The sequence below is a fragment of the Ranitomeya variabilis genome, chromosome 2, assembly GCF_051348905.1.
Source record: "Ranitomeya variabilis isolate aRanVar5 chromosome 2, aRanVar5.hap1, whole genome shotgun sequence".
Classification (NCBI taxonomy): Eukaryota; Metazoa; Chordata; class Amphibia; order Anura; family Dendrobatidae; genus Ranitomeya; species Ranitomeya variabilis.
This window is the reverse complement of record NC_135233.1, coordinates 486273525-486301082: the sequence shown is the minus strand read 5'-3', so window position 1 is coordinate 486301082 and position 27558 is coordinate 486273525. Positions and strand designations below refer to the sequence as shown.

At 45.7% G+C, this 27558-nt stretch overlaps 1 protein-coding gene across 1 annotated transcript in view; it reads left to right on the top strand.

Moving 5' to 3' along the window:
• TSPAN32 (tetraspanin 32) overlaps positions 1–27558 on the top strand; it is a 128258-nt gene that overhangs the window by 60544 nt on the left and 40156 nt on the right. The window contains exon 4 of the mRNA XM_077292687.1: positions 21589–21663. Coding sequence (XP_077148802.1) covers positions 21589–21663 — 75 coding nt within the window. The remainder of the gene's footprint in view (positions 1–21588; positions 21664–27558) is intronic.

Here is a 27558-nt window from a genome sequence, read left to right as displayed (position 1 = left end):
ATGGGAAGTTATACCATCTAGCTGCCATAACCTCACCCCAGAGGATCCCTTAAAGCAGCGTCAGTCCCCACTGATCAAATACCACAGGTGGCATCATGAACATAACCTCTAACCTCTATTCACTAAATCCCTTTGAAGACTTTCCCCTTTTTACATGGGTGCCCAGGGCCAAGGACCGGGTCGCCACCGTGACATCCCCCTGTGAACACTGGACCCAGTACCGAGTACCCCACGGCCCTGGCAGGGCGACTCACTTCCCTGTAGAGACGGATATGCGGCACGTCTTTCGAGACCGCAGCATGTCAATTTATCTTGCAGAGGCGCTCAGTCTCCGCAAGATAAATTTCCCGTCCAATGTATTGGGCGCGGTGATTCCGCATGGTTCAATGAACACATGTGGAATCACCTGTGCTCAAAAGCCGGCAGCGCTTTAGACGGTGCGGACATGTGCTGCGTCCAGAGCGCTGCCGGTTCCTGACCGTGGGAACATACCCTAAGAGTAAGTGACCACGTACCTATCCCCTATACATATTATGATAGACTTACAGCTCCTTTATACACTGCACAATGTCCTCACAGCTCCCCTATACACAGTATGATGTCTCCAGAGCTCTTCTCTACACAATATGACGTCCCCATATCTACCCTGTACACAGTATAATGTCCACATACCTCTCTTTACACAACATAATGGGCCCACAACTCCTTTGTACACAATATGATGTTCCCACAGCTTCCCACTACACAGTATGGCTTCCCCATAGCTCCCCTCTACACAGTATGCTATCCCCATAGCTTTCTACACTCAGTGCAATAGGTCCTTAGCTCCCCTATGATGGGCCCCACAATAACCCCCACACTGTATGATGACCCCACGGTATGATGGCCCCACACTGTATTATGGCCCCTCAGTTGCCCCACACGATATAGTGGCTCCTGTTGTGAACTATACTTTTTGGCTCCCTCTTGTGGTCACTAGTGATTTGGCACTTGGATTGTCTTTTACCAGGTTTGTGCTCACCTGCTTCGTTAGACCTGGGGTGTTGCTATTTAAACTTCCTGGATTCTCAGTCCAGTGCCTGGCTTCGTTGTAATCAGTTCACTTCTGTTTGCTCCTGTCTTCAGGTCCTGGTTCTTTGCAAGATAAGCTAAGTCCTGCTTTCGTACTCTTGATCATTTGCATTGTTCATATTTTTTGTCCAGCTTGTACAATATGTGATTCCTGTTATTGCTGGAAGCTCTAGGGGGGCTGATATTCTCCCCCCACACCGTCAGTCGGTTTGGGGGTTCTTGGATATTCAGCGTGGATATTTTGCAGGGTTTTTTGCTGACCATATAAGTCTTCTTACTATATTCTGCTATTAGTCAGTGGGCCTCTCTTTGCTAAATCTAGTTCATTCTTACGTTTGTCTTTTCTTCTTACCTCACCGTTATTATTTGTTGGGGGCTTGTATTACTTTGGGGTCTTTTCTCTGGAGGCAAGAGAGGTCTTATTTTCCCTGATAGGGGTAGTTAGTTCTCCGGCTGGCGCGAGACGTCTAGAATCAACGTAGGCACGTTCCCCGGCTGCTGTTAGTGTTTGCGCTAGGATCAGGTATATGGTCAGCCTAGATACCACTTCCCTATGAGCTGGTATTTATGTTTTGCAGACTTTGCTGTAATCTTTGAGGTCCCCTGCCATTGGGATCATAACAGTAAGCCAGGCCAATAAATAGTTAATGCATTGCTGAAGTGGGATTAAAAGAAAAGAAGTTCTGAGTTTTTTGTTTTTTTTCTTCCTCCCCTTTATCTCTGAGTGGCTTGAAGCTTTGCTGCAGACATGAATGTTCAGACCTTGATTACTAGTGTGGATCAGCTTGCTGCACGTGTGCAGGGCATTCAGGATTTTGTTGTTAGCAGTCCTATGTCAGAGCCTAAGATACCTATTCCTGAGCTGTTCTCTGGAGATCGATTTAAATTTAGGAATTTTAGGAATAATTGTAAATTGTTTCTATCTTTGAAACCTCGTTCGTCTGGAGATTCAGCTCAGCAAGTTAAAATTATTATCTCCTTCTTGCGTGGCGACCCTCAGGATTGGGCTTTCTCGTTAGCGCCAGGAGATCCTGCATTGGCGGATGTTGATGCGTTTTTTCTGGCGCTCGGATTGCTTTATGAGGAGCCTAATCTTGAAATTCAGGCAGAAAAAGCTCTACTGGCCATCTCTCAGGGCCAGGATGAAGCTGAGGTGTACTGCCAAAAATTTCGGAAATGGTCCGTGCTTACTCGATGGAATGAATGTGCTTTGGCCGCAAATTTCAGAAATGGCCTTTCTGAAGCCATTAAGAATGTGATGGTGGGTTTTACAATTCCTACAAGTCTGAATGATTCTATGGCACTGGCTATTCAGATTGATCGGCGTTTGCAGGAGCGTACATCCGCTAAACCTCTGGCGGTGTTGTCTGAACAGACACCTGTCTCAATGCAATGCGATAGAATCCTGACTAGAACCGAAAGACAAAATCATAGACGTCAGAATGGGCTGTGTTTTTACTGTGGTGATTCTACACATGTTATATCAGCATGCTCTAAACGCCTAACCAAGGTTGTCAGTCCTGTCACCATTGGTAATTTGCAGCCTAAATTTATTTTGTCTGTGACTTTAATTTGTTCATTGTCTTCCTACCCTGTTATGGCATTTGTGGATTCAGGTGCTGCCCTGAGTCTTATGGACTTGTCGTTTGCCAAGCGCTGCGGTTTTGTCCTGGAGCCTTTAAAGGTTCTGATTCCTCTCAGAGGAATTGATGCTACGCCACTGGCGGAAAATAAACCGCAGTATTGGACACAAGTGACCATGTGCATGACTCCTGAACATCGGGAGGTGATTCGTTTTCTTGTTCTGCATAAAATGAATGATTTGGTCGTTTTAGGTCTGCCATGGTTACAGACCCATAATCCTGTTTTGGATTGGAAGGCTATGTCTGTCTCAAGTTGGGGTTGTCAGGGAATTCATTGCGATTCTTCGCCGGTGTCTATTGCTACTTCTACTCCTTCAGAAGTTCCTGAGTATTTGTGTGACTATCAGGATGTATTCAGCGAGTCCAGGTCCAGTGCTCTTCCTCCTCATAGGGACTGTGACTGCGCTATAGATTTGATTCCTGGCAGTAAATTTCCTAAGGGACGATTATTTAATTTGTCTGTACCCGAGCATGCCGCGATGCGTTCTTATGTCAAGGAGTCTTTGGAGAAGGGGCATATTCGTCCATCCTCTTCCCCTCTCGGTGCGGGATTCTTTTCTGTGGCCAAGAAAGACGGGTCTTTGAGACCTTGTATAGACTATCGGCTTCTGAATAAAATCACTGTTAAGTTTCAGTATCCGTTGCCGCTATTGTCAGACTTGTTTGCTCGGATTAAGGGCGCCAAGTGGTTCACCAAGATAGATCTTCGTGGTGCGTACAACCTTGTGCGCATTAGGCAGGGAGATGAATGGAAAACTGCATTCAATACGCCCGAAGGTCATTTTGAATACTTGGTGATGCCCTTTGGGCTCTCTAATGCCCCTTCAGTGTTTCAGTCCTTTATGCATGATATCTTCCGGAAGTATCTGGATAAATTTTTGATTGTGTATCTTGATGATATTCTAGTTTTCTCGGATGATTGGGATTCTCATGTAAAGCAGGTCAGGATGGTGTTTCAGGTTTTGCGTGATAACGCTTTGTTTGTGAAGGGCTCAAAGTGTCTCTTTGGAGTGCAGAAGGTTTCCTTTTTGGGTTTTATTTTCTCCCCTTCTGCCGTGGAGATGGACCCAGTCAAGGTCCGAGCTATTCATGATTGGACTCAGCCCACGTCTGTTAAGAGTCTTCAGAAGTTCTTGGGGTTCGCTAATTTCTACCGTCGCTTTATCGCTAATTTTTCTAGCGTTGTTAAACCTTTGACGGATATGACCAAGAAAGGTTCTGATGTGGCTAATTGGGCTCCTGCAGCCGTGGAGGCCTTCCAGGAGCTGAAGCGCCGGTTTACTTCGGCGCCTGTTTTGTGCCAGCCTGATGTCTCACTTCCCTTTCAGGTTGAAGTGGATGCTTCTGAGATCGGTGCTGGGGCTGTTTTGTCGCAGAGAGGCTCTGGTTGTTCTGTGATGAGACCATGTGCCTTTTTCTCTAGGAAGTTTTCACCTGCTGAGCGGAACTATGATGTTGGTAATCGGGAGTTGTTGGCCATGAAGTGGGCATTTGAGGAGTGGCGTCATTGGCTCGAGGGTGCTAAGCATCGTGTGGTGGTCTTGACTGATCACAAAAATCTGATGTATCTCGAGTCTGCTAAGCGCCTGAATCCTAGACAGGCTCGTTGGTCATTGTTTTTCTCTCGTTTTGACTTTGTGGTCTCATACCTGCCTGGTTCGAAGAATGTTAAGGCTGATGCTCTCTCTAGGAGCTTTGTGCCTGACTCTCCTGGAGTCTCAGAGCCAGCTGGTATTCTTAAAGAGGGAGTGATCGTGTCGGCCATATCTCCGGATTTGCGACGTGTGTTGCAGAGATTTCAGGCTGGTAGACTTGACTCGTGTCCACCCGACAGACTGTTTGTTCCTGATAAATGGACCAGCAGAGTCATTTCCGAGGTTCATTCCTCGGTGTTGGCAGGGCATCCGGGAATTTTTGGTACCCGAGATTTGGTGGCTAGGTCCTTTTGGTGGCCTTCCTTGTCACGGGATGTGCGGTCATTTGTGCAGTCCTGTGGGACTTGTGCTCGGGCTAAGCCTTGTTGTTCTCGTGCTAGCGGGTTGCTTTTGCCCTTGCCCGTCCCGAAGAGGCCTTGGACGCACATTTCCATGGATTTCATTTCTGATCTTCCGGTGTCTCGGGGAATGTCTGTCATCTGGGTGGTGTGTGATCGTTTTTCCAAGATGGTCCATTTGGTACCCTTGCCTAAGTTGCCTTCCTCTTCCAATCTGGTTCCTTTTTTTTTTCAGAATGTGGTTCGTTTGCACGGCATTCCGGAGAATATCGTGTCCGACAGAGGATCCCAGTTTGTGTCCAGATTCTGGCGATCTTTTTGTGCTAAGATGGGCATTGATTTGTCATTTTCATCTGCCTTCCATCCTCAGACTAATGGTCAAATGGAGCGAACTAATCAGACACTGGAGGCTTATTTGAGATGTTTTGTTTCTGCGGACCAGGATGATTGGGTGACCTTCTTGCCATTGGCGGAGTTTGCCCTTAATAATCGGGCTAGTTCCGCTACTTTGGTTTCACCATTCTTCTGCAACTCTGGTTTTCATCCTCGTTTCTCCTCGGGTCATGTTGAGTCTTCTGACTGTCCTGGGGTGGATTCCGTGGTGGATAGGTTGCAGCGGATTTGGAATCATGTGGTGGACAACTTGAAGTTGTCACAGGAGAAGGCTCAGCGTTTTGCCAACCGCCGCCGCGGTGTGGGCCCCCGACTTCGTGTTGGGGATTTGGTTTGGTTGTCTTCTCGGTATGTCCCTCTGAAGGTTTCCTCTCCTAAGTTTAAGCCTCGCTTTATTGGTCCTTATAAAATTTTGGAAGTTCTTAACCCGGTTTCTTTTCGTTTGGATCTTCCGGTGTCGTTTGCCATTCACAACGTGTTCCATAGGTCTTTGTTACGGCGGTACGTTGTGCCTGTGGTTCCTGCTGTTGAGCCTCCTGCTCCGGTGTTGGTTGAGGGCGAGTTGGACTACGTGGTGGAGAAGATCTTGGATTCTCGTCTCTCTAGACGGAGGCTCCAGTATTTGGTCAAATGGAAGGGCTATGGTCAGGAGGATAATTCCTGGGTGGCTGCCTCTGATGTTCATGCGGCCGATTTGGTTCGTGCCTTCCACGCTGCTCATCCTGGTCGCCCTGGTGGTCTTGGTGAGGGTTCGGTGAATCCTCCTTAAAGGGGGGGTACTGTTGTGAACTATACATTTTGGCTCCCTCTTGTGGTCACTAGTGATTTGGCACTTGGATTGTCTTTTACCAGGTTTGTGCTCACCTGCTTCGTTAGACCTGGGGTGTTGCTATTTAAACTTCCTGGATTCTCAGTCCAGTGCCTGGCTTCGTTGTAATCAGTTCACTTCTGTTTGCTCCTGTCTTCAGGTCCTGGTTCTTTGCAAGATAAGCTAAGTCCTGCTTTCGTACTCTTGATCATTTGCATTGTTCATATTTTTTGTCCAGCTTGTACAATATGTGATTCCTGTTATTGCTGGAAGCTCTAGGGAGGCTGATATTCTCCCCCCACACCGTTAGTCGGTTTGGGGGTTCTTGGATATTCAGCGTGGATATTTTGCAGGGTTTTTTGCTGACCATATAAGTCTTCTTACTATATTCTGCTATTAGTCAGTGGGCCTCTCTTTGCTAAATCTAGTTCATTCTTACGTTTGTCTTTTCTTCTTACCTCACCGTTATTATTTGTTGGGGGCTTGTATTACTTTGGGGTCTTTTCTCTGGAGGCAAGAGAGGTCTTATTTTCCCTGATAGGGGTAGTTAGTTCTCCGGCTGGCGCGAGACGTCTAGAATCAACGTAGGCACGTTCCCCGGCTGCTGTTAGTGTTTGCGCTAGGATCAGGTATATGGTCAGCCTAGTTACCACTTCCCTATGAGCTGGTATTTATGTTTTGCAGACTTTGCTGTAATCTTTGAGGTCCCCTGCCATTGGGATCATAACAGGCTCCCACACTGTATGAGGGCTCCTTAGTAAATCCCACACTGTTTAATGGCCCCTTAGTTGCTCCCACACTGCTTGATGGCTCAACACTGTACGATAACCCCATAGTAGGCCTTCCTTTCTATTCCACTCTCCAGTCTTCAACTTCCAGTTGTGTCTGGAGTGCAATCAACTTCTTCAATAATCTAGTTGCTTTGTTGCTACCTCTGATAAGGGTGCTTCACACTGCGTGCCCTGTCAGGGCTTACATCCAAACCACCCACAAAATGTGATTCGCACATATGTGCCGACGGGGCCATTGACTATAATGGTGCAGACGGAGTCACTCATCGTGCGCTCTGTCATGCATAATGTTTGAGTGCATACGCCTACTGGAGGCAAATACCCAGACGTACCCAGCAGACTGGGTACCAGCCTTTCTCCAAAGTAGTGGGCAGTTTTGGGCTCAAAAGATGGATGAGGAGGACCAGAATAAAGGTGAAAAGTCACAATGCGTTTCAGACTGTTTATCTCTGTGCTGGATCACCAAAACTCATTGTGATTTAGAGATGTTTTAAATAAACATTTTTTTTTCAACCATTATTCTGGACCTCATCAATGTAACAGGAGTGGTGGAAACCACAGTGTCGTGGTCTGAGGAGAGCCTGGAGACTTTTGACTAGGTAAGCACCTGACTTTTCACTAGAGCCCCATAGTGGGGTTAGGCTTGGTTCCCGATGAAGACCAGGTGCTACTTCACGTCAGACTCCCAAGAGATGGATAGTTGGAATGGCCTCAAAGGGGAGGACAACTGATGCAGGCAGGCACTGGCAGGTGCAGACTGGTACGGCTGATACACCGGTTGGCATGGCAAACTCTGATGGGACCGACTGATGTACAGGCTGGCACGGCAGGTGCAGGCAGGACCAGCTGATATACAGATTGGTACGGCAGGAGCTGGTGGATCCGGCTCATGTACAGACTGGCACGGCAGGTGCTGGTGGGTCTGGCTGATATTCAGATTGACATGGCAAGTGCTGGCGGATCCGGCTGGTGTACAGTTTGGCTCAGCAGGTGCTGGCAAATCTTGCTGTAATACAGACTGACAAGGCAAGTACTAGCAAAAAGGTTGGGGACAGACAGACACTAGTAGAAACTAACTCACTGGAGGCACTTTAGGACTGCGCACGCAGACCCTTTAAGAGGGAGGGAGCGTGCGCGCGCCTTAAGAACAGTGCCCGAGGTTCGTGTGGTGCACTTACCCCGGGCTGCCGTCGACAACAAAGGAGGAGGAGGTGCGGGATGGGGGCCTTGGCAGTGAGTGAGCCAGCATCCCTAGTGGGGGGAGGAGAGTGCAGGTATGCCGGAGCTACAATCTATCTTTTGAGCCCAAGACTGAACACTACTTTTGAGAAACACTGGTACAGAATGGACTTATAACAGGCTATTTTGCGCTACCGGAAACAGAAAGAGGCAGAAACTAAAAAAACAAAAAATTATCACAGGCCCGATGAATATAGTTTTTAATGTCTTTTAGATTAATTGTGCTGTCAAATTAAATGCAAAATAAATTCACCATCAATTGTACAAGCTTGATTATTATAATACAGTATGTCAGCTTGGTGTAGTTTAGAGCCTTCTATATTTTTTATATTTGTATCTGAGTCAACTTGCAACACTTACAATAAACACTAGGTGTCAGCATATACAACTTACCTGCACTTGTATCATAGGGGAAAGCCCAAAATAATAAGGAACAAACAATGTTATGTAATTCACTGTGGGCTGTAAGACGTAGGGAATCCTACCAAGATAGAATATACTGCAAATAGTAATATATGTATGATAAGTAATAAAACAATAATGTAATTTTCAATCTCCCATGATCACCTTGTATCTCTCGTTAACAGTATCACATATTGCATATACTACATGACTTGTTTTACTAAGTAATATAAGGGTGTCGTGTATTACATTAATTAGCTCTTGTATGATTGCCAACATTTCTTGACCTGTGGTGCGGGCATACCATTGGACAAGCCCATGCGTCCTCACAGGGGCCCAAGAGGTAAGGTGACACTTCCAGCTTCAAAGCAGCAAGCAGCTTCTGTTACAGACTCATAAAGGGGTCCACTATGGAGAGCAATAGGACAGCAAAGGACCCATATAGTGTTCTTGCACAGGGGCCCTCTTCTCTTTGTGTCCGTCCCTGGCTTAAGCCCAACCCTTATCCTATTCCTGCCTTTCTATGTGCACCCCGGGACCCACACTTTTTTTTGGGTAAGGTTAAACCTTGCCCTCCTATTGGCCCAGTTGTCCCAGTAAATCATGAACAGTTGGCAACTATGCCTCATAATCATGGCGCTTGCAGGGTTGAATCGATTAGGTCGGAAATGAACAGTCAGTACTTTGAGTACTTTAAGTTGATGTGAAATAGGAAAAAAATGTTCAATTGCAAGAATCTGAGTAACTGGGTCAGAGCATCTCAAAAACAGAAGGTCTTGGGGAGTGTTCCTGATATGCGGTAGTTAGAACCTACCAAACATGGTTCAATGAATGACAACTAGTGAACTGCCAACATGGCCAAGGGTCATGGTGGAGAGTAAAGGCTAGCCTGTCTGGTCCAACCCAGCTATGGTATCATAAAGGACTGCAAACGTTAATCCTGCTTATGATAGAAAGGTGTCAGAACACACTGCGCTAGGCAGCTTTCTGTGCATGGGACAGCGACACTGCAAAATGGTTGGAGTACCTATGCCTCTCCTTATCTGCTGCCGGAAAAGACAACGATATGACCTTGGAACAATGGAAGAAGCTGACCTGTTACATGTGATGTGGATGAATGGCAGGGAGATGTATTATTCATAAAGGGGTCTGCATGGACTAGGGGGCTGACATTATTTGTTGCTGATTTATTGTTACCTGCACCCTAGCGCCATAGCAATACTTGCACATATAACTCTGGCAAAAATTGAGAGACCACTTTAACATTTTCAGTTTCTGATTTTTCTCTTTATAGGTATATGTTTGCGTAAAACGTACATTGTACATTTTTGTTTTATTCTATAAGCTACTGACAACATGTCTCTGAAATACAAAGCTAAAAATTTTATATTTTTTTGCAGCAAATGAAAATTCACTAAAATAATAAAAAAAGAAACAGTGCATTCAGAGCTCAAATAATGCAAAGAAAACAAGTTCTTATTCATTTAGAAACAACAATACTAATGTTTTAACTCAGGAAGAGTTCAGAAATCAATATTTGGTGGAACAACCATGATTTTTAATCACAGCTTTCATGCGTCTTGGCATTCATCTTGATCACCTAATCAGAAGTAGAATGAGGTGTACTCTGGTTGGAATTCAACTGACAGTGGAATGGAATGGCTGTCAGACATGTAGAGATGGTGAGTTATAGAAAACTGTGCAGTGGTCTCTTAATTTTTGCCACAGCTGTATATACTGAACCTATCAGAGCAATAGTACACGATTAGGGTCGCGACTAGAGTTAATGTAAATCGAATTGCAGGACCTGGAACATTGGCCATGCTTGCTGCCATCCACAGCTCTTCTTTTAACTAGCTGGCCTGTTGGGATGTCATCATTGTGGTGTGACATGTATGTGACGTCGCACCAGCCTGACTGATATAAAGAAGAGCTGCAGACGCCGGCAGGTAGTAGACAATTCTCAGGGCTCCCTTCCGGCAAACATACATTACTGAAGTGGCCACTGGATCAGGTGCCAAAAAATGATCCATACCCCCCTCTAGTTGTGACGTCATGCTGCCTGTTCCTGTACACCTCCATGAAAATTACAGGCCAGGCCGCTGAGGGCAACCAAAACAGTCATCAAATAAAAAACCTCCTGAAGAGTTTAACAATAAAATATCACAATAAAAATGTAAGAAGTAATGTGAATAGAAATCTTAAGGAGATCCATAAAGTGTGAATAAGGCCGTGCGGTCTAGTACTTCCCAAGGTCAGGCTGTCAGAGTGGATTGTGGATAGTGGATTCAAAGATTAACATGGGGGTCCTAAATATCTGCAATGCCAAGAGCCAGACATACAGTAGGTTAATACAGCCCAGATGACTGGGTGTGTGTATCATTTACCTGGGGAAGAACAGGCACCTGGCCACATCATGAGAAAATGGCAGCCAAGCAAAATCAGTATTATGCTCTGAGAAATGTTGCGGTGGGAGACCTTGGCTCCTGGTGTCATGTGGATGCTACTTTGACTCTTACTACCTACCTAAACATTGTTACAGACTTGTCAGAGTAGCCTTCCTTGTATTACAACTGTCTCTTCCTTGTAAATAGGGAATGTTTGTCTCTGGAAAGAACAACAAACAGGGGTTATATGGAAGTATAAAGGGTTCTCCAAACTTTATTGTGTTGCACAAGATTATATAACAAAGAAGTCAATGTTCTAATTTCATAATGTGAAAATGCAAAGTAAAAACAAAAAAAATGCCTTAGGCCACGTTCATACGTTCTGTATTTGTGTTTTTACATCAGTATTTGTAAGCCAAAACCAGGAGTGGAACAATCAGAGGGAAAGTATAAAAAAAAACACTTCTGCATTTTTTACCCACTTCTGGCTTAGGCTAGGTTCACATTGCGTTAATGGGTTAACGCTAACGGACTGCGTTGCACGGCGAAATTGTCGCAATTAACGCCGTGCAACGGGTCCGTTAGCGCACCCATTGACAGCAATGTGATTTGTCTCTGTAGCGCATCGCTAGCGCATGCCATTTTCGGCACGCGCTAGTGATGTGCCGTTCTTTTGTGACGGATCTCGGACGCTGCTTGCAGCGTCCGAAGTGCGTCCGAGGTCCGGTCCTCGCTAGCGCAGATCGGGGATCTGCGCTAGCGGGAACGATGAACGCGAACCCTAAAGAAACATTGCGTTAGCGCAATCCGCTAGCACTATGCGCTTAACGGATTGCCCTTTATTTATTTTGTCTGTGACTTTAATTTGTTCATTGTCTTCCTATCCTGTTATGGCATTTGTGGATTCAGGTGCTGCCCTGAGTCTTATGGACTTGTCGTTTGCCAAGCGCTGCGGTTTTGTCCTGGAGCCTTTAAAGGTTCTGATTCCTCTCAGAGGAATTGATGCTACGCCACTGGCGGAAAATAAACCGCAGTATTGGACACAAGTGACCATGTGCATGACTCCTGAACATCGGGAGGTGATTCGTTTTCTTGTTCTGCATAAAATGAATGATTTGGTCGTTTTAGGTCTGCCATGGTTACAGACCCATAATCCTGTTTTGGATTGGAAGGCTATGTCTGTCTCAAGTTGGGGTTGTCAGGGAATTCATTGCGATTCTTCGCCGGTGTCTATTGCTACTTCTACTCCTTCAGAAGTTCCTGAGTATTTGTGTGACTATCAGGATGTATTCAGCGAGTCCAGGTCCAGTGCTCTTCCTCCTCATAGGGACTGTGACTGCGCTATAGATTTGATTCCTAGCAGTAAATTTCCTAAGGGACGATTATTTAATTTGTCTGTACCCGAGCATGCCGCGATGCGTTCTTATGTCAAGGAGTCTTTGGAGAAGGGGCATATTCGTCCATCCTCTTCCCCTCTCGGTGCGGGATTCTTTTTTGTGGCCAAGAAAGACGGGTCTTTGAGACCTTGTATAGACTATCGGCTTCTGAATAAAATCACTGTTAAGTTTCAGTATCCGTTGCCGCTATTGTCAGACTTGTTTGCTCGGATTAAGGGCGCCAAGTGGTTCACCAAGATAGATCTTCGTGGTGCGTACAACCTTGTGCGCATTAGGCAGGGAGATGAATGGAAAACTGCATTCAATACGCCCGAAGGTCATTTTGAATACTTGGTGATGCCCTTTGGGCTCTCTAATGCCCCTTCAGTGTTTCAGTCCTTTATGCATGATATCTTCCGGAAGTATCTGGATAAATTTTTGATTGTGTATCTTGATGATATTCTAGTTTTCTCGGATGATTGGGATTCTCATGTAAAGCAGGTCAGGATGGTGTTTCAGGTTTTGCGTGATAACGCTTTGTTTGTGAAGGGCTCAAAGTGTCTCTTTGGAGTGCAGAAGGTTTCCTTTTTGGGTTTTATTTTCTCCCCTTCTGCCGTGGAGATGGACCCAGTCAAGGTCCGAGCTATTCATGATTGGACTCAGCCCACGTCTGTTAAGAGTCTTCAGAAGTTCTTGGGGTTCGCTAATTTCTACCGTCGCTTTATCGCTAATTTTTCTAGCGTTGTTAAACCTTTGACGGATATGACCAAGAAAGGTTCTGATGTGGCTAATTGGGCTCCTGCAGCCGTGGAGGCCTTCCAGGAGCTGAAGCGCCGGTTTACTTCGGCGCCTGTTTTGTGCCAGCCTGATGTCTCACTTCCCTTTCAGGTTGAAGTGGATGCTTCTGAGATCGGTGCTGGGGCTGTTTTGTCGCAGAGAGGCTCTGGTTGTTCTGTGATGAGACCATGTGCCTTTTTCTCTAGGAAGTTTTCACCTGCTGAGCGGAACTATGATGTTGGTAATCGGGAGTTGTTGGCCATGAAGTGGGCATTTGAGGAGTGGCGTCATTGGCTCGAGGGTGCTAAGCATCGTGTGGTGGTCTTGACTGATCACAAAAATCTGATGTATCTCGAGTCTGCTAAGCGCCTGAATCCTAGACAGGCTCGTTGGTCATTGTTTTTCTCTCGTTTTGACTTTGTGGTCTCATACCTGCCTGGTTCGAAGAATGTTAAGGCTGATGCTCTCTCTAGGAGCTTTGTGCCTGACTCTCCTGGAGTCTCAGAGCCAGCTGGTATTCTTAAAGAGGGAGTGATCGTGTCGGCCATATCTCCGGATTTGCGACGTGTGTTGCAGAGATTTCAGGCTGGTAGACTTGACTCGTGTCCACCCGACAGACTGTTTGTTCCTGATAAATGGACCAGCAGAGTCATTTCCGAGGTTCATTCCTCGGTGTTGGCAGGGCATCCGGGAATTTTTGGTACCCGAGATTTGGTGGCTAGGTCCTTTTGGTGGCCTTCCTTGTCACGGGATGTGCGGTCATTTGTGCAGTCCTGTGGGACTTGTGCTCGGGCTAAGCCTTGTTGTTCTCGTGCTAGCGGGTTGCTTTTGCCCTTGCCCGTCCCGAAGAGGCCTTGGACGCACATTTCCATGGATTTCATTTCTGATCTTCCGGTGTCTCGGGGAATGTCTGTCATCTGGGTGGTGTGTGATCGTTTTTCCAAGATGGTCCATTTGGTACCCTTGCCTAAGTTGCCTTCCTCTTCCAATCTGGTTCCTTTTTTTTTTCAGAATGTGGTTCGTTTGCACGGCATTCCGGAGAATATCGTGTCCGACAGAGGATCCCAGTTTGTGTCCAGATTCTGGCGATCTTTTTGTGCTAAGATGGGCATTGATTTGTCATTTTCATCTGCCTTCCATCCTCAGACTAATGGTCAAATGGAGCGAACTAATCAGACACTGGAGGCTTATTTGAGATGTTTTGTTTCTGCGGACCAGGATGATTGGGTGACCTTCTTGCCATTGGCGGAGTTTGCCCTTAATAATCGGGCTAGTTCCGCTACTTTGGTTTCACCATTCTACTGCAACTCTGGTTTTCATCCTCGTTTCTCCTCGGGTCATGTTGAGTCTTCTGACTGTCCTGGGGTGGATTCCGTGGTGGATAGGTTGCAGCGGATTTGGAATCATGTGGTGGACAACTTGAAGTTGTCACAGGAGAAGGCTCAGCGTTTTGCCAACCGCCGCCGCGGTGTGGGCCCCCGACTTCGTGTTGGGGATTTGGTTTGGTTGTCTTCTCGGTATGTCCCTCTGAAGGTTTCCTCTCCTAAGTTTAAGCCTCGCTTTATTGGTCCTTATAAAATTTTGGAAGTTCTTAACCCGGTTTCTTTTCGTTTGGATCTTCCGGTGTCGTTTGCCATTCACAACGTGTTCCATAGGTCTTTGTTACGGCGGTACGTTGTGCCTGTGGTTCCTGCTGTTGAGCCTCCTGCTCCGGTGTTGGTTGAGGGCGAGTTGGACTACGTGGTGGAGAAGATCTTGGATTCTCGTCTCTCTAGACGGAGGCTCCAGTATTTGGTCAAATGGAAGGGCTATGGTCAGGAGGATAATTCCTGGGTGGCTGCCTCTGATGTTCATGCGGCCGATTTGGTTCGTGCCTTCCACGCTGCTCATCCTGGTCGCCCTGGTGGTCTTGGTGAGGGTTCGGTGAACCCTCCTTAAAGGGGGGGTACTGTTGTGAACTATACATTTTGGCTCCCTCTTGTGGTCACTAGTGATTTGGCACTTGGATTGTCTTTTACCAGGTTTGTGCTCACCTGCTTCGTTAGACCTGGGGTGTTGCTATTTAAACTTCCTGGATTCTCAGTCCAGTGCCTGGCTTCGTTGTAATCAGTTCACTTCTGTTTGCTCCTGTCTTCAGGTCCTGGTTCTTTGCAAGATAAGCTAAGTCCTGCTTTCGTACTCTTGATCATTTGCATTGTTCATATTTTTTGTCCAGCTTGTACAATATGTGATTCCTGTTATTGCTGGAAGCTCTAGGGAGGCTGATATTCTCCCCCCACACCGTTAGTCGGTTTGGGGGTTCTTGGATATTCAGCGTGGATATTTTGCAGGGTTTTTTGCTGACCATATAAGTCTTCTTACTATATTCTGCTATTAGTCAGTGGGCCTCTCTTTGCTAAATCTAGTTCATTCTTACGTTTGTCTTTTCTTCTTACCTCACCGTTATTATTTGTTGGGGGCTTGTATTACTTTGGGGTCTTTTCTCTGGAGGCAAGAGAGGTCTTATTTTCCCTGATAGGGGTAGTTAGTTCTTCGGCTGGCGCGAGACGTCTAGAATCAACGTAGGCACGTTCCCCGGCTGCTGTTAGTGTTTGCGCTAGGATCAGGTATATGGTCAGCCTAGTTACCACTTCCCTATGAGCTTGTATTTATGTTTTGCAGACTTTGCTGTAATCTTTGAGGTCCCCTGCCATTGGGATCATAACAGGCTCCCACACTGTATGAGGGCTCCTTAGTAAATCCCACACTGTTTAATGGCCCCTTAGTTGCTCCCACACTGCTTGATGGCTCAACACTGTACGATAACCCCATAGTAGGCCTTCCTTTCTATTCCACTCTCCAGTCTTCAACTTCCAGTTGTGTCTGGAGTGCAATCAACTTCTTCAATAATCTAGTTGCTTTGTTGCTACCTCTGATAAGGGTGCTTCACACTGCGTGCCCTGTCAGGGCTTACATCCAAACCACCCACAAAATGTGATTCGCACATATGTGCCGACGGGGCCATTGACTATAATGGTGCAGACGGAGTCACTCATCGTGCGCTCTGTCATGCATAATGTTTGAGTGCATACGCCTACTGGAGGCAAATACCCAGACGTACCCAGCAGACTGGGTACCAGCCTTTCTCCAAAGTAGTGGGCAGTTTTGGGCTCAAAAGATGGATGAGGAGGACCAGAATAAAGGTGAAAAGTCACAATGCGTTTCAGACTGTTTATCTCTGTGCTGGATCACCAAAACTCATTGTGATTTAGAGATGTTTTAAATAAACATTTTTTTTTCAACCATTATTCTGGACCTCATCAATGTAACAGGAGTGGTGGAAACCACAGTGTCGTGGTCTGAGGAGAGCCTGGAGACTTTTGACTAGGTAAGCACCTGACTTTTCACTAGAGCCCCATAGTGGGGTTAGGCTTGGTTCCCGATGAAGACCAGGTGCTACTTCACGTCAGACTCCCAAGAGACGGATAGTTGGAATGGCCTCAAAGGGGAGGACAACTGATGCAGGCAGGCACTGGCAGGTGCAGACTGGTACGGCTGATACACCGGTTGGCATGGCAAACTCTGATGGGACCGACTGATGTACAGGCTGGCACGGCAGGTGCAGGCAGGACCAGCTGATATACAGATTGGTACGGCAGGAGCTGGTGGATCCGGCTCATGTACAGACTGGCACGGCAGGTGCTGGTGGGTCTGGCTGATATTCAGATTGACATGGCAAGTGCTGGCGGATCCGGCTGGTGTACAGTTTGGCTCAGCAGGTGCTGGCAAATCTTGCTGTAATACAGACTGACAAGGCAAGTACTAGCAAAAAGGTTGGGGACAGACAGACACTAGTAGAAACTAACTCACTGGAGGCACTTTAGGACTGCGCACGCAGACCCTTTAAGAGGGAGGGAGCGTGCGCGCGCCTTAAGAACAGTGCCCGAGGTTCGTGTGGTGCACTTACCCCGGGCTGCCGTCGACAACAAAGGAGGAGGAGGTGCGGGATGGGGGCCTTGGCAGTGAGTGAGCCAGCATCCCTAGTGGGGGGAGGAGAGTGCAGGTATGCCGGAGCTACAATCTATCTTTTGAGCCCAAGACTGAACACTACTTTTGAGAAACACTGGTACAGAATGGACTTATAACAGGCTATTTTGCGCTACCGGAAACAGAAAGAGGCAGAAACTAAAAAAACAAAAAATTATCACAGGCCCGATGAATATAGTTTTTAATGTCTTTTAGATTAATTGTGCTGTCAAATTAAATGCAAAATAAATTCACCATCAATTGTACAAGCTTGATTATTATAATACAGTATGTCAGCTTGGTGTAGTTTGGAGCCTTCTTTATTTTTTATATTTGTATCTGAGTCAACTTGCAACACTTACAATAAACACTAGGTGTCAGCATATACAACTTACCTGCACTTGTATCATAGGGGAAAGCCCAAAATAATAAGGAACAAACAATGTTATGTAATTCACTGTGGGCTGTAAGACGTAGGGAATCCTACCAAGATAGAATATACTGCAAATAGTAATATATGTATGATAAGTAATAAAACAATAATGTAATTTTCAATCTCCCATGATCACCTTGTATCTCTCGTTAACAGTATCACATATTGCATATACTACATGACTTGTTTTACTAAGTAATATAAGGGTGTCGTGTATTACATTAATTAGGTCTTGTATGATTGCCAACATTTCTTGACCTGTGGTGCGGGCATACCATTGGACAAGCCCATGCGTCCTCACAGGGGCCCAAGAGGTAAGGTGACACTTCCAGCTTCAAAGCAGCAAGCAGCTTCTGTTACAGACTCATAAAGGGGTCCACTATGGAGAGCAATAGGACAGCAAAGGACCCATATAGTGTTCTTGCACAGGGGCCCTCTTCTCTTTGTGTCCGTCCCTGGCTTAAGCCCAACCCTTATCCTATTCCTGCCTTTCTATGTGCACCCCGGGACCCACACTTTTTTTTGGGTAAGGTTAAACCTTGCCCTCCTATTGGCCCAGTTGTCCCAGTAAATCATGAACAGTTGGCAACTATGCCTCATAATCATGGCGCTTGCAGGGTTGAATCGATTAGGTCGGAAATGAACAGTCAGTACTTTGAGTACTTTAAGTTGATGTGAAATAGGAAAAAAATGTTCAATTGCAAGAATCTGAGTAACTGGGTCAGAGCATCTCAAAAACAGAAGGTCTTGGGGAGTGTTCCTGATATGCGGTAGTTAGAACCTACCAAACATGGTTCAATGAATGACAACTAGTGAACTGCCAACATGGCCAAGGGTCATGGTGGAGAGTAAAGGCTAGCCTGTCTGGTCCAACCCAGCTATGGTATCATAAAGGACTGCAAACGTTAATCCTGCTTATGATAGAAAGGTGTCAGAACACACTGCGCTAGGCAGCTTTCTGTGCATGGGACAGCGACACTGCAAAATGGTTGGAGTACCTATGCCTCTCCTTATCTGCTGCCGGAAAAGACAACGATATGACCTTGGAACAATGGAAGAAGCTGACCTGTTACATGTGATGTGGATGAATGGCAGGGAGATGTATTATTCATAAAGGGGTCTGCATGGACTAGGGGGCTGACATTATTTGTTGCTGATTTATTGTTACCTGCACCCTAGCGCCATAGCAATACTTGCACATATAACTCTGGCAAAAATTGAGAGACCACTTTAACATTTTCAGTTTCTGATTTTTCTCTTTATAGGTATATGTTTGCGTAAAACGTACATTGTACATTTTTGTTTTATTCTATAAGCTACTGACAACATGTCTCTGAAATACAAAGCTAAAAATTGTGTATTTTTTTGCAGCAAATGAAAATTCACTAAAATAATAAAAAAGAAACAGTGCATTCAGAGCTCAAATAATGCAAAGAAAACAAGTTCTTATTCATTTAGAAACAACAATACTAATGTTTTAACTCAGGAGGAGTTCAGAAATCAATATTTGGTGGAACAACCATGATTTTTAATCACAGCTTTCATGCGTCTTGGCATTCATCTTGATCACCTAATCAGAAGTAGAATGAGGTGTACTCTGGTTGGAATTCAACTGACAGTGGAATGGAATGGCTGTCAGACATGTAGAGATGGTGAGTTATAGAAAACTGTGCAGTGGTCTCTTAATTTTTGCCACAGCTGTATATACTGAACCTATCAGAGCAATAGTACACGATTAGGGTCGCGACTAGAGTTAATGTAAATCGAATTGCAGGACCTGGAACATTGGCCATGCTTGCTGCCATCCACAGCTCTTCTTTTAACTAGCTGGCCTGTTGGGATGTCATCATTGTGGTGTGACATGTATGTGACGTCGCACCAGGCTGACTGATATAAAGAAGAGCTGCAGACGCCGGCAGGTAGTAGACAATTCTCAGGGCTCCCTTCCGGCAAACATACATTACTGAAGTGGCCACTGGATCAGGTGCCAAAAAATGATCCATACCCCCCTCTAGTTGTGACGTCATGCTGCCTGTTCCTGTACACCTCCATGAAAATTACAGGCCAGGCCGCTGAGGGCAACCAAAACAGTCATCAAATAAAAAACCTCCTGAAGAGTTTAACAATAAAATATCACAATAAAAATGTAAGAAGTAATGTGAATAGAAATCTTAAGGAGATCCATAAAGTGTGAATAAGGCCGTGCGGTCTAGTACTTCCCAAGGTCAGGCTGTCAGAGTGGATTGTGGATAGTGGATTCAAAGATTAACATGGGGGTCCTAAATATCTGCAATGCCAAGAGCCAGACATACAGTAGGTTAATACAGCCCAGATGACTGGGTGTGTGTATCATTTACCTGGGGAAGAACAGGCACCTGGCCACATCATGAGAAAATGGCAGCCAAGCAAAATCAGTATTATGCTCTGAGAAATGTTGCGGTGGGAGACCTTGGCTCCTGGTGTCATGTGGATGCTACTTTGACTCTTACTACCTACCTAAACATTGTTACAGACTTGTCAGAGTAGCCTTCCTTGTATTACAACTGTCTCTTCCTTGTAAATAGGGAATGTTTGTCTCTGGAAAGAACAACAAACAGGGGTTATATGGAAGTATAAAGGGTTCTCCAAACTTTATTGTGTTGCACAAGATTATATAACAAAGAAGTCAATGTTCTAATTTCATAATGTGAAAATGCAAAGTAAAAACAAAAAAAATGCCTTAGGCCACGTTCATACGTTCTGTATTTGTGTTTTTACATCAGTATTTGTAAGCCAAAACCAGGAGTGGAACAATCAAAGGGAAAGTATAAAAAAAAACACTTCTGCATTTTTTACCCACTTCTGGCTTAGGCTAGGTTCACATTGCGTTAATGGGTTAACGCTAACGGACTGCGTTGCACGGCGAAATTGTCGCAATTAACGCCGTGCAACGGGTCCGTTAGCGCACCCATTGACAGCAATGTGATTTGTCTCTGTAGCGCATCGCTAGCGCATGCCATTTTCGGCACGCGCTAGCGATGTGCCGTTCTTTTGTGACGGACCTCGGACGCTGCTTGCAGCGTCCGAAGTGCGTCCGAGGTCCGGTCCTCGCTAGCGCAGATCGGGGATCTGCGCTAGCGGGAACGATGAACGCGAACCCTAAAGAAACATTGCGTTAGCGCAATCCGCTAGCACTATGCGCTTAACGGATTGCCCTAACGCAATGTAAACCTAGCCTTACAAATAAAAACTGGCGAAAAACTCAAGGTGTGCACGTGGTCTAATTGGCGAATCTCGAGAGTTTGCTGAGCATCGAATCGAGCCACAGGCCAAGCGATAGGATTCTGAGCGACATGCCAAGCAAGAGCACCAGATGGAATAAATCCAACTCGAGAAGGAACCATCTACCCCACTGACCAGTGATGAACGAGGCCGCGGCTGCTTCATCTACTATACCAGTTATTGGGGAACTCACAGTGAGCGTATCGTATTACAATGCATGGAATATACTGTATATATACCCCCATACGGTCACTGTCAACTACACAATAACAAAAAATAAAGCACCAGCTTCCGCCACCAATTGCCGCAGTCAATTTAACCTTGACTTTTAACAATTTCTCAAAAAATAATATTCATGGCAGTAGGCCAAGAAAGAAAACTATCTGGACCTCACGGCAAAAAAAAGTCTACACATAATAAAAATCAACATAATTAACTAAAAGTGTACAACATGGAATATAAGGGCATATAAAATGGCAAACTTTCCGACAAACGAAAAACATGCCTCTATGGCTCTTACTGGTAGTGGCCTCTTTCTGCAGGATAATGTACAATACCACATTGTGAAATTTGTTCCGCTATAGCTTGAGGAATATGACAATGCATTGACTTGGCCTAAAAATGCTCCAAATTTCGATCCAGTTTTATGTTACGGCTCGTTGGCTGATCGGCGTGCAGTATACTGTGAATGATGGTTATATATTGGCTATGAAATTGTTAATGCTATAGGGGTCACATTACAGGACTGGATTGGTGTGTCACACTATATGAACATTGCAGACAATATTAGCCAAGCTCTTTACCTGTAATTTGATAGGAAGCAGAGTGCTCTCCATGGGTTTTTCTCCGCTTATATGCCGGTCATGGAGCGCTCTGGCCTGACATGTTATTTAATCATACAGAACATGAGCTGCCTCCGTTCTCAGTATGGGGAAAACTGGAAGCATAAAGTGAATCGAATATGGTTATTTTTAGATCATTTCTTCAAGAACTGTTTCCTATCCTGCAGGCTTTCATTGGGTTTGGCTTCCTGTTCTGTGTTCTCATGGCGGGACTGACTTGGACACAGGATTGTCAGAATCAGGTAAGATGCGCACTGTGACACCTCACTTATGGTGTATGGGATGTTAAATCGAACAGATATTCTTCTAACACAATTTGAAATGTTAGTGAAATGTATCTAGATGCACCTAGTAAAAGAGCTGAATACTTAACATAAAAGCCATATATTCTGGTCATGTTCCAAACCAAGGTGTTATGACCCCAATGGCGAGGGTCTCAGAGGAACAAGTAAGTCTGCGAAGTACAAAAATCCAGCTCATAGGGCAGTGGTAACTGGGTTGACCATATATCTACTCCTAACGCCAACACTAGAAGTAGCCGGGGAACATGCCTACGTTGGTCGCTAGATGTCTCGCGCCAGCCGGAGGACTAACTACCCCTAGAAGAGGAAAACAAAGACCTCTCTTGCCTCCAGAGAATAGACCCCAAAAGTTGGATACAAGCCCCCCACAAATAATAACGGTGAGGTAAGAGGAAATGACAAACACAGAGATGAACTAGGTTTAGCAAAGAGAGGCCCACTTACTAATAGCAGAATGTAGTAAGATAACTTATATGGTCAACAAAAACCCTATCAAAAATCCACACTGGAAATTCAAGAACCCCCGAACCGTCTAACGGCCCGGGGGGAGAACTCCAGCCTCCCTAGAACTTCCAGCAAGGTTAGGATACAGATAATGTACAAGCTGGACAAAAATGCAAACAAAAACAAATAGCAAAAAGCAAGAAAGCAGACTTAGCTTAATCTAGCAGGAACCAGGATCAGTAGACAAGAGCACAACAGATTAGCTCTGATTACAACGTTGCCAGGCATTGAACTGAAGGTCCAGGGAGCTTATATAGCAACACCCCTGAACTAACGGCCCAGGTGAGCATACAAGGGATGACTGACATACCCAGAGTCAAATCACTAGTAACCACTAGAGGGAGCCAAAAAGCAAATTCACAACACAAGGCAAAACTGGCACCGAGCATCAGAAGTTACCAAATCCAGGAATCAGCACTCACATATACATCATAATATTACTGGTGTAAGTCACTGTAAGAATTGCACCTGGAAGGGCAATGAGTTATCCATATGGTAAGTGTGTACGTAGCAGTGTGTTCAAGGATGCCCCTGGAGGTAGAGGGTCCCGTCTAGACTGGTTTCTTTTTCATTGTAATGGGTGGTGAAAGAAAATATGGTGTGTACTTAAAATGGAATGTATTGGGCTTACAAAACGGGGTACTGGGCATAGACAGTGGAGTACTGTTCATAAAAAGGAAGGTTACTGTTCATAGAAATGTCACAATTGCAGGTGGTATACATAGCTTGTGGACCCACTGGGCTACAGAACCGGGCCTACCTAGGAAAGGGTGTAGCTAAGCGGCTACCTTGTGTTTACTGAAGCTCCTGATGGTGAAGTCAGGCTTGAGCTGCAGGTAGCCGCAAGGTACAACTCCTAGGCAGTCCCCGATACTGCAGCTGCTGACTCCGAGGGTCAAGTACGCTGGCACAGACTGGATTCGGAGCAACTTGGTGAGACAGAATATGGATTCTGTTCAGACAGCACAGGTTGTGGATCCTCAAATAGAGTGGATACTGATGCGGACTCACAGCCAGGGCTGGATTCGGATGTTGGAACTGGCTCTGACAGGTTCTCATACTGACAGAATGGTTACAGGTCGGGATACCACAGGTGCGGTTTCGGTTCAGGTACCGAAGGTGCGGCTTCAGAGTTCAGGGACTGCAGGTTGCGGTTTCAGAGTTCAGGAATCGCCAGATGCAGTTTCAGGGTTCAGGGACAATTGAATGATGTTTTAGAGTTCAGGGACTGCCAGATGTGGTTTCAGAGTTCAGGGACTGGCCTCACACAGACCAGGTGAGCAGGTTCAGGCACTGGCATCACATGGACCAGGGCAGCAGGCTCAGGCACTAAGCATTCACTGACCAGGCAAGCATGTTCAGGCAGTGGCCCCACATGGACCAGGGGAGCATATTAATGAACTGGGGACACACGGAACTGGGGAGCAGGTATAGGAACTGGCCACTAACCAAGCAGGGTAGCAGGTTCAAGCAATGGCCACACAAGGGCCGAGTTCAGGCACTGGCCACACATGGAACAGGTTCAAGCAATGGCCACACGAGGGCCGAGTTCAGGCACTGGCCACACATGGAACAGGTTCAAGCACTGGCCACACATGGACCAGGTTCAGGCACTGGCCATACACAGACCAGGTTCATGAACTGGCCACATATGGACTAGGTTCAGGCACTGGTGACACATGGACAAGGGCAGCAGGTTCAGGAACTTGCCACACGCGAACCAGGGGAGCAGGTGTAGGCACTGACCACACATGGATTAGGGAAGCAGGTCAAGGCACTGGCCACACAGAAACCAGGGGAGCAGGTTGAGGAACTAACCACACACGAAAACCACAAAAGCAGGTACAGAAACTGGCCACACATGGACCAGGGAAGTAGGTTCGGGCACTGGCCGAACAAGGACCAGGGAAGCAGGTACGAGCACTGGCTGCATAAGGACCAGGGGCTCTATTTTGAGACCTGGCCACACAAGGGTCAAGGGACCTAACAACTCAATAATACCACAATAGCTTATTAATGAGTCAACATTGCTTAGGCACCTCCCTACTGGGGAGGGTGCCTTTAATACAAGATGCATCCTGCCCCTTTAAAAACAGGGGAGAGTGCACGTGTGTGCACAAGGCATGCCACCATGAAGTGCACAGACAGAGGCACTGAGCAGGGAGACACGACCGAGGCCACGTCACATGGCCAGGCAGGTGACTATGTCAACATCCTTGCAAACCATCACAAACGGTATAAATCGTCCCCTATGCGCAAAACAAAATAATCATAGTCCACACAACACAATTTCTAAACACATATGAATCCTTAAAGAAAAACAATCCCATAAAAAAATCTGCTTGACATACTACAATACACACCCCCAAACCAGATATTTCCAAAAAATAGAGATCCCAAATCGTAATGTCAAAATAATATAAACAGACTGGACTTCAAATGCCCGTTATGGATCTACTGCCATTCAGATAGTTTCTTTCCCCATTCAAGGGAGGCTGCTGTGTCAGGAGCAAAGGGAAGCACAGGAATGGGGACAGTTGGACATCTAAGGCTTTTGTCATCACAGTAAATTCTCCCCTTTTTCAGAGATTTGGCGGGCAAAGGCACATTCCAACAGTCCATTGAACTGTGATTTCCTTACCAATATTCAAATAAATTATAAGAATCGTTTCTGCAAAGCAATTCCAAGAATAGTATAAAATTGCATATAACCCAACTGCTCAGCATAGGATGAAAAACCAGGTTGACACAATTACGTATATTTACCATCAAAAAGCAATCTATATATAGATCTGCACTGACAATCAGCAGGGGAAGTGGGCATAGAGGAAGAGTGCATGGAGATGTCATGAAGGTTTCCTACAACAAACCGCACTGTGCTATCTCTGGCCCGCATCCCCTCCATGTGAATCTCACTTTCTCACTTTCTCACTTTCCTCCGTAACCCAGATCATAGCGATGTGCAATACACCCGCTCACCCCTATGTCCACATGTAGCAGTCAGACACAAGCAATACAAAGATGAGATCAACACAAATATTGATCATTTTGATTGACTGATTATGATTTGATCTTTGACCACAAAATGATGTATGAGAGGATTAATTGAGCGGGCATGCACTGGGTGACAGCGGGTAGTTTCTAAGACATCTGTCCAAGTGGCAGAGTAAATATGTGAGTAAAATAATTATCTGACTTATCTGCCCATATGTATGATGGGCACCTAGGAAATTTGCTATCTGGTCCAAGGACATGAGAGATTTGCCTCTCTCAAGAAGTTAACCATTAGCTAGGTGCTTGTACCAGAGTTTGCAGAGTACCACCTACCATCGGCGTCCCTTGATTGATACTCTTACTATGACAGAAAGAAAACAAGTGTAACATCAACTGATCTTTAATGTGCAATCGAAGGAATAAAAGAATCCATGTAATCCATAAACAGAGAGATGGTGAGGGACCTCTTAGCTAATTTACGTGAATCTAAAGCTCCTAGTCCAAATGAATTACATCCCAGGGTACTGAAAGAGATAGCAGAGGAAATTGCAGAACCCCTAGCCAGAATCTTTAAAAAATCCTTGGGAATAGATGTCCCAGAAGATTAGAGAAGGGCGAATGTTGTTCCTATCTTCAAAAAATAAGGTGGAGCCATGAAATTACAGGCCAGTAAGCCTTACTTGCATACCAGGGAAAATGTTTGAACAAATTATTAAACAGCATGTATGTAAGTACATGGATAAGAATGCAGTAAATAACCAGAGCTGGCATGGGTTTCTAGCAAACAAGGCATGCCAGACTAATCTAATTTACTTCTATGATGGAATCACTGACTGGGTGAATCAGGGAAATGCGGTAGATATAGTATTTCTCAACTTAAGCAAAGGATTTGATAAAGTATCTTATACTATCCTTATTGAAAAAAAGACCAAGTATGGGATTGACAAGGCTATAGTTAGGTGGATTCATATTTGGCTCAGTGATTGTACTCAAAGAGTGGTAATAAATTGTTGCATACCCAATTGGAAGAGTGTTTCAAGTGAGGTACCACAAGGCTCTTTCCTGGCCCCAGTGTTGCTCAACATTTTTATAAATGATCCAGATAAGGGAACTGAAGGTGAACTAATCAAGTTTGAAGATGATGCAAAGCTAGAGAAGACAGAGAGAGGATTCAGAAGGATCTAGATAAGCTTGAACAATGGGCAGCAACTAATAGAATGGTATTTCACAGGGATAAATACAAGATTCTACATTGGGGTAAGAAAAATGAAAATGACATCTACAGAATGGGAGGAATAGAACTAAGCAACAGCACATCTGAAAAAGACTTGTGTGGCACTCCTGAGGGTCCAGTCGCCACAGAGGTACTGCACCTTAGCCAGAGGTGTGGTACTCCGCTCTTGGGTAACGAGGGGACACTAACCAGTACCCACACACTAGCATCCAACACTAGACCTCTATAGGCCTGAAGCGAACTAAATAGAGGGTGTAAGTGGAGAGAGTGTTGTCATGGAAACAGGAGGGAGGAGTTAGTTAGTGAGAGAGTTAGAGAGTTGGAGCTGGGGACTTGAGTAGTGAGGAGCTCGTCCCAGCACCAGAGAACAGAGCAAAAGAACAAGGAGGATAGAAAGAAGTTTCAGAGAACAGAGAGAGAGGAAGAAGGGGTCCTAGGGGCATGGATAGTGATAAATCCGCCTGTGGGGCACGAATCCACGCCGACCGTAGTTGGGTGGCGGGACCAGGTCGCGGTGGGGGAACCGGCCTCCAGACTAGTAGAGAACTACAAGGCTCAGCTAGCAAACCAGAGGCTGTGGCATCTGTATGTGCCACAGCCACACACATTCGCCGAAAAGGCAGCCATACAGGATCCAGGGGACCAACAGAGAGAGTCGCCCGACAAGACCCAAGGCTGCTGTCTTGGGACACTGTGTGTGAAGATGCAGGGCAGGAGACGCGGAAGCCAGCACAGTGAGATTGCCAGGAAAGGAACATAAGAAGGGGTCCTGGTAAAGTGTACTCCAAATTATCTGAGAGCTGGCTGGGCCACAAATCTGGAGGACACAGCACCTGGCTGGGGACTGCCTATAAGAACTGTGAGTAAACTGTAGAAACTGCACCCTGCTGTGTCTTCTGAATTATTACTGCGTCACCTGCCCTGCATCATGACATTCACCAACATTGACTTTAACCCTATATCTGCCCTGGAGAGCTGTACCAACTCTGCTGCATCACCAACTGCCCCAGTGGATCTAAACTGCAGCATCGGCCATATTATCTTTGCCAAACACCATGGATGGTGTCACGAACAATCTCCCCATAAACTTTATTCCCCTTTAA